Source organism: Kryptolebias marmoratus, linkage group LG4 (genome assembly GCF_001649575.2).
Source record: "Kryptolebias marmoratus isolate JLee-2015 linkage group LG4, ASM164957v2, whole genome shotgun sequence".
Taxonomy (NCBI): domain Eukaryota; kingdom Metazoa; phylum Chordata; class Actinopteri; order Cyprinodontiformes; family Rivulidae; genus Kryptolebias; species Kryptolebias marmoratus.
Genome location: NC_051433.1, coordinates 22,973,594 through 22,980,903, shown reverse-complemented (window position 1 = coordinate 22,980,903; position 7,310 = coordinate 22,973,594). Strand labels below are relative to the sequence as shown.

The window sequence follows — 7,310 nt, the reverse complement described above, 5'->3', positions numbered from 1 at the left end:
AACAGAGTATTATTTTTCATGATTGAGAAATGTTCTTTTGATTACAGCCCAGTCAAACACATTTTTCACAAACTAGGGCTATGCTACACGAGTTTACCTGCTCAATCAGAGTTAAGGACGATGAGATGTGGGCAAATGATTTGGCTAACTTAGCTTAGGACCCCCAACCCCCAGATGGTACTTTGGAGCGAGAAGATAAACAGAAATGGGTAAAAATGGATATCAGCAGGGATGATGAAGGTTGAAAGAAATAAAATTTATTTATCATTTGCATTGAGCATGTTTTTATGGTGTTGTGACACAATTTTTGTTTTAATTGACATTGTATGAATAAACTGAAATGAAGTGGGATGAGAAAGGGCAATCACGATTTAAGGATGAACAGATGAATAAATTTAAGTCTCCTTCAATTGTCCACAAGAGGGTAATAGAGCTCATCGTTTCACAAGGTTAATGTGTTCAGAGTCTCAAATGTATTATTGTTTTCTGTTAAGACATAAACCTGCTTGGCCTAACCACCTCAGTGTTTCCAGTCTGGTAAACATATATGTCTTTTACAACATAAAATATTAATGTTAAAAAAGGTTTTTGCAATGAGAACAAACCCTTAGAATAATAGTTCCTGCTTGATTTGTGTAACAAAAAAATACTCTGCTGGTGTTTAATTACTGGTTTCCAATTGCAGTGCTTTCCATTTTAATCAGTTATTGTATTCACAAAAGAGAAAAAATACAATCAAAATACAGTGCAAACGTTCATATACATATTACATCTTTTTGTGACACAGACAAGAATAAAAAGCATCAGGTTTTCAACTCCAGGTGGAAGAGGATGGGCAAATTTCATCTTGAAGTTAATTTTATAAAGTACTATAGAGACATGTTTTTAAATGTTTTATTGTACTCAACTTTAATTTGCCCAAAAGACCAGAACAAATAACTAGTGTAAATAACAACTGTAAGACGTTCAAGAATTAAAAAAATAAAATAAAAAAAAATAAACCACTGAAAGTTAGAGTTTCCTTGTGCTGACATACTCTCACACACCAGCTTCAAGTTTGATCAATCAAATCCAGATTTCTGAACAGAAATTTATATTTTCCTATTCTGAGGTTCACAGCATCCATTTCAGTTCCTGCTGTCCGGATGCATTAAAGTGCATAAAAGCTGACTAACTAGAGATATAAAGTTGTCAAAAGGCACTGTTATGGAACATAGTGTCCTTGACCTCAAACACATTTAGTGTTCTCCATTGTTTGGCTTTGAAAGTGACACGGTTGGTATGTGGTACAAAAACATGTAGGAGTCGCACAGCAGCCTTTGAACCAGCTCAGGAGCCTGAAAAGGATTCACTTGGGACAACTCCTCCTCTGGCTGACACAGGAAGTCACCGATCTCAGGACAGGATTGGACTTCAGGAATGTTGTAACCGTTCTGATCGTCACCTACAAAAGAAAGAGCGTGCCACCTTAAGATTAGAGATCAGCTCAAAAACGGAGATAAAGGCCAGCTGTAAGACGTCAGAGTTGCTCTCAAGCGGGCCTTAATCTATCACTGTCAAGGCTGCATTTACAAAAAAAAAAGAAAGCAAAAGAAACAAAGTCAAATTTCACAAGCAACAACTTCAGGATCATAAAACAAATTAGGAAAACATTAGAAGAAAGGTTCTTTTGTGGTAATTTATTGCCACTAATAAAAAAATTTAGCGTCTCACAAAACCAAAACAACACATTCAAATAGCTGAAATCTGTCTTACCACATCTGTCTGCCATGCAGTCAAAGAAGAACCACGAGTGCGGATCAGGACCATATTTCACAAAGGACACATAGTGGCTGGTTTTAATGCAGAGAACAGCAAACAGCTGAATTTTCTGCCTGGGAACAGGACCATCGGCAGCTACAGCTGCTGATACTGCGAGCGCACTGGGTGAGTGACTGTGCCGGGACGGATTGGTGTGCACCTGAAAGAAAACAAAAACAGCTGGAAATTATGCACTGCAGGTTTTTGTCAGGGTTTAATCCACTTCTAAAATGGCTTTAAAAAGGTCTACCTGTGTGTTACAGGTACTGCAGTACTGTTTGATTCTTCCTGGTTGCAGCTTGTAATCTGGTAAACACTGAAGGCACTCAAACTCTGCCAAACATCCACAGATGAAACATTCCCTTGGAGCTGTTGGGCAATGCAGGAGGTAATGAGTAAACGTCTTTAAAACTACACTTCCTACGTAGAACCAGAAGTTAAAATGCTCACAGTTGTAAAGGAGATCTGTGATGTCCAGCTCAACGGAGGGAATAATGTGAGAAAACATCTTATACTTGTTTCCACACCTTGGCATCTGGATGATTAAACAGGAGGGCATCTATGAGACAGAAAAGAAGATAAATTCAACATCTAAACATTCAGAGAAAGAGTAAGACACTTAAGATTATTTTAGAGGATAAAAGGGCTCACCGTTTCAAATTTGAGGTCACCTGACAGACAGGATGTGTCGAGCAGCTGCTGGACGGTGGGCATCTGTCTGATCTGCTGTTTTTCTAGAAAGATTTGGAGGGTGTATGCTCCCTGAGACGTTCCTCTTTCTGACCTGAGGGGGCACAGATATTCAGTAACTAAACTAGACATGTAAAAAAAACAGGGCCAAACATTTAATTGAGGCTGGTTTCGGAGCACACCTGAGCTTCAGCAGAGGCTCGATGCAAAGCACATTCTGAAAGAGGACTGTAATGAACTCCTCAGGGTCTGTTTTGGGACAACACAGATCCATGACCAGTGAGCGTCAGTAGTTTCCATCACAACGACCTCATGAAAACACGATACTACACATTTACAATATATGTGCATACCTTTTTCATGTGTGCTAAAGGTTTCACAGCCAAGTTGCTTGCGAAAGTTCAGCACACTCTCTGCTGGCACAAACCCTTGCCTGCAATTAATACACAAGTTATAAGTGTCCAAACTCACAATATAGAACAACTATATGAACAAAAAATAATTCTAAATACCTATATGATCAGCATATATGAAACAAAGATGACTTGTTTATCGGTAATATAGATTCATTATTGTTTTGTTTAAGGAACCACAAGATGGAAAATATATCCGAAGCTGTATTTCTACCTGCGTAAACGGTTGATTATTGCTCTCAGAGTGCAGGTTATGGGTTGCTCTTCGTCTGCAGGCTTATGGCAGATATTATCCACAGTTACAGAAGAACTAAACAGGCTGAGAAGAAAAGAAACAATGCCTTATCAACTCTGATGCATTCATCTAAAGGGTGATATAATAATAAAACTCTTTTAAACAATGCTAGATGAAAGGGATTTTCTAATAATGTTACATCAAATGCCCCACGGGGTAGTGAAGTGGTTTTACCTGAAGAGGGTAGCATCCAGGTAACAAGAATTATTGTGACCCTGTATTCCCTTCATTTTCCCCACAAACAACGGCACCGCCTCCGATTCTGGGACAGGTGGCGCATCCTCCCCCGTGTCCTCAAAGGGTGGAACTGAAATGAGCAAATAAAAACAAACCGATGGACAACAATAAATGACACCTCAATCAGCTTCAGTATAAGAAGCTCATGAGGCTTAAACACAGTAGGCCAAACTATTCATGTAGGCTTTTAAGAAAGTTGATTAACCTGCTTAAACATGCGGGAAGCTCAAAAGTTATGAAACAAGTGACGTACATTCGTTTCAGATGGCATCAGCTCTACTATCGCGCTAACATTTCTGTTTATGACAGAAAGAATGTTAAAATAAGGTAACTTCGTTCACTTGTGAAGCGGCTTACAGACGCTGAGATGCAAGAAACAGGGATTAGATCCACGCTCGCGAAGGTTTTCTGTAAACACTTTACAATAGTGGCACTCTGATCAGCACTTCAGGCTGCAGGCTTTCCTGAACATCAGAGTCACTTTAGTGCAGGTATTTATGCAGTCAAACAGTTTCATGTTGCAAACTCCAAAGGATGTTAATTGTGTGAAAACTGGTTCGGCATTTGCACTATTATTTTTCCTCATTCTAACTACTTTTTTTTATTTTGTGTTACTTTGGCCACTCATATATACTGTATCACAGGGGAGCAGCACGGCGAAAACAGTGTGACAGCAAGAAGGTCACATGTTTGTATGTTTGCATGTTTGCCGTTCTCCTCGTGACTTTTCTCCAGGTGCTCCGGTTTCCTCGCACGAACGATTTGGCAGTCGTTTTACACCAGATGCCCTTCCTGCCACAAAACTGGGCTCGAACCTGCAGCCTCGGGGTTACAAGACCGCGGCACTGCCCACCAAGCTTCCACAGCCCCACTTTTAACTAGCATCCTGCTAATTTTAGTTTCTAGCTACATTTAGCAAACCTTCTGCTGCCTGTGGCTTTTAGTTAGCGTTTTGCTTCATTTAGCTTCAACAACCAAATTGAATCTTTTTCAGCAAATTCCAGCAACAATTAATCACTCAGCATTTACACAAAAATGCCATGTTTGAAGTTATAAGAAATGATTTTATGTTTTACAGTAACACCTTTATTAACTTCTGTAAAGTTTTGTAGACAGTAGTAAACAGGAGAAATGGGAGATTTTAGGAAAAAGTAGGCAAAATGTCTGACCTGCAGGTATTTCGGCGGCTCTGAGGAGACTTTCTGTGGAGCAGCTGACTAACCTGCTGTCAGGGCTGCACTTTGTGACAGGAACAAACAAAGCCCTGCTTCCTTTGCAGGTGAAAAACCTCTGACCTCCGTAAGTCCCATCAGAGCAGCCGCTCACATCATAGTCCTGCAACGGTGAGATGCAAAAATGAGGTCTGGCATCCTGAAGGTGACAGAAATCGCCACCAGTGCATCAAAACGTCAGGTCACTCACCAGCTCGACCCCTGCCCAATCGCCCGTCTTCCCCTCTGGGATCCCCAACCACCGGATGACTCCATACACTTTGACCCCCGAGTTGGAGACGACCTCTACAATGGAGCCCACCTCCAGAGGCACATGAGCTGTGGTCAGCTGCTGGTTCGGAACCACACTCGGCTCGGTTTGGTTCTCTGCGACTCGTCGTGCACTGATTCCAATACTTGGCATGGAGTTGATGCGTGACACGGTTTTCCTACCTGTATCTGCAGACAGATATGAAGGATGTGGGGTGGAGTGGTTAGAGAGTCACAGAACATTTTTTTCTGTCTCATCACATGCAGCCTTGACAGACTGACTTCAAGCCAACAGGTCTACAAAGGAGGAATGCAGATAGTTTCAAGTTGAGCTGCATGCTAAAATATGACAACATGTAATGAGTCCAATGTTGCACATTCCAGAGTAGCAAGACCAGTTTTTCCAGTTGGTGGGTTGTTTTTTTTCTGCATCAAACCTGGAGTCACAGGTGTTAGGTATATACTTAAAATTTTCAGTATTTAATTTGCTGTTTCTTGTGTTTTGTGCAGTTCGATGATAAAAAAAAGTTGTATTCAGTTAAAGAACAAATCAGAAGTTTCTGCACCGAGCGCTAAAGCAGATGAGCTGAACCTACTTGCATATCTGCCGTCTCTCCAGTGCAGTCCAAGCGGGACAGAGTAAGACGAAACCACCTGGACGATGTCTGCTGCACTGAAAATGGGTAGAGGAGCAGCAGGTTTCACTGACAAAAAAGTACTGGTGTCCTGTAACAAAGAAGACATAAGAAAAAACACCAATGAAATGCAAACAACAACTCTGTCTTATGAGGATCTCATGCACCTGTTCATGCGAAGCTCTGCCTAAATGTCATCTGGAGTCTTTTTATCACACACAACAATCTTTTTGCCAAAAAATGTACAGATCTTCTGAGATTAAACGCTCATTCCTATTATGAGGCATTTAAGGTTTCATTTGTGTGCACGCACAATTGTTGCACTGCTGCAACCTTGTGCATTGTGACATTTGCAAACTGATTATGTAAAAAAAAAAGAAAAAGCAGACCGACAACATAACTCACCACAAATTCCAGCTCAAACCCGAGCATGTGCAGATCCTCTTTGTTCTCCTTCCTTCCAATTTGCATCAGGTTCTTCACTAGACCGGGGACGTGTCCCTTCTTGTGCCTGACCACCACCAGGTCATTCTGAGACAGCTCGCAGACGGCTGAGAAGAGCTGCGGGTTGCACAGCACCTCAAGGCGCCGGCTGACACTGGAAATAAAGAGCAGCAGCTGGGCTTGGTGGCGCGTCAGGGGGTATATGTCCTCCTTCCTCACCAGGCCTCCGTTTTTTGGGCTTCCCGCATTGGTGCCACATCCGTACAGGAGCCCCATCAGCTCTCCGGAGGCCGTCTCCGTCTCCACGCTACCAATGCAGCCCCGGCAGAAACCTTTCCTGGACTTCCCACGAATGACGATGAAAAACCTCTCATTCAGGACAGTTTTGGCCTCCATTGTGACCCTTTCTGAGGATTGTTGAAGACGAGAGAGTGTTTTATGGACGCAGTAACCCTGCAAAAAGACACCATATATACTTAACTTTCCACACATTTACTTTCATCAACAAAAAAATTGGATTTCAAAACAGTGATTCCCAAACTTTGCAGGTTCTGACCCACAGCAGGAGAGACTTGCGACCCTTGATTATCATTGAGTACAGCATAAACAAGACTTATAAGCAAATTAAACAAAGACATAATGATAAAAACACACACAAATAATGTATAACAACACAGTAACAAAAGAAATGTCTATTAAGTCTTTTTTAAATATATATTTTGATCATTTCAAGACCTTCAGGTTGGTGTTTCATGACTCAAAGTGGGGTTCAGACCCCAGTAAACAATGAGTTCTGAATTAAACCCTCTGGTTCATTAAATTATACAGATGTAAACAAGGAAGGAGGATGCTGGCTCGAATATCAACGTTTAGAGACAAACTAAACCCACCAGCTGAGTAAGACAACTCTTTTTACAGCTACCCCTTTAAATCAAGTTGGGCTTTAAAGCTGAACCAGTTTACTCACTCTCTGTTGTCATCAGTCCGGGTGAATCCACTCTTTTCACGCGGATTATTTGCAGACAAACAAACGCAGGTGAATCCAGACTCTTCCTCCAGACTCGCACTGAGGAGGAGGAGGCTGAAGCCGTGCGCTTTAAGGCTGACCTGCATGTGACCGACAACTCCCACTTTTCAGCTCAGCTTCTCCGCCCTAAAACTGTCACGCTGTCATGGCACCTCGACAGAAGATCAGATAAACTACTCCCTGAACGCAGACTGGCAGGCATGTCTTTCCTCTGCAGTCGGTTTGATTGGCCTCGATAATCATCGGTTTGATCCCTGCACGTGCAGAGGACGACCCACACGTTGTTCA

The 7,310-nt window shown here is 41.8% G+C and overlaps 1 protein-coding gene across 1 annotated transcript; it reads right to left on the bottom strand.

Moving 5' to 3' along the window:
• Positions 1-237: 237 nt before the first annotated feature.
• Positions 238-7,079, bottom strand: cyldb (cylindromatosis (turban tumor syndrome), b). Its single transcript, XM_017430531.3, has 14 exons — positions 6,963-7,079; positions 5,957-6,448; positions 5,513-5,642; positions 4,858-5,105; positions 4,605-4,770; positions 3,373-3,505; positions 3,118-3,222; positions 2,844-2,923; positions 2,673-2,739; positions 2,452-2,584; positions 2,251-2,359; positions 2,051-2,169; positions 1,756-1,960; positions 238-1,444 (listed from the first exon to the last, which is right to left on the bottom strand). The coding sequence occupies exons 2-14, from the start codon at positions 6,389-6,391 to the stop codon at positions 1,239-1,241; spliced, it is 2,136 nt and encodes a 711-aa protein (XP_017286020.1). The 5' UTR covers positions 6,392-6,448; positions 6,963-7,079; the 3' UTR covers positions 238-1,238.
• Positions 7,080-7,310: the final 231 nt, after the last annotated feature.

What these genes read in the sequence shown, in the direction of transcription:
- cyldb (XM_017430531.3), bottom strand. Translation starts at nt 6,391, where the DNA reads ATGGAGGCCAAAACTGTCCTGAATGAGAGGTTTTTCATCGTCATTCGT. An exon ending in ATTGGGCAGGGGTCGAGCTG is followed by an intron (nt 4,771 to 4,857) that starts GTGAGTGACCTG and finishes TCACCGTTGCAG; the next exon opens with GACTATGATGTGAGCGGCTG. An exon ending in CACAGATCTCCTTTACAACT is followed by an intron (nt 2,170 to 2,250) that starts GTGAGCATTTTA and finishes ATTGCCCAACAG; the next exon opens with CTCCAAGGGAATGTTTCATC.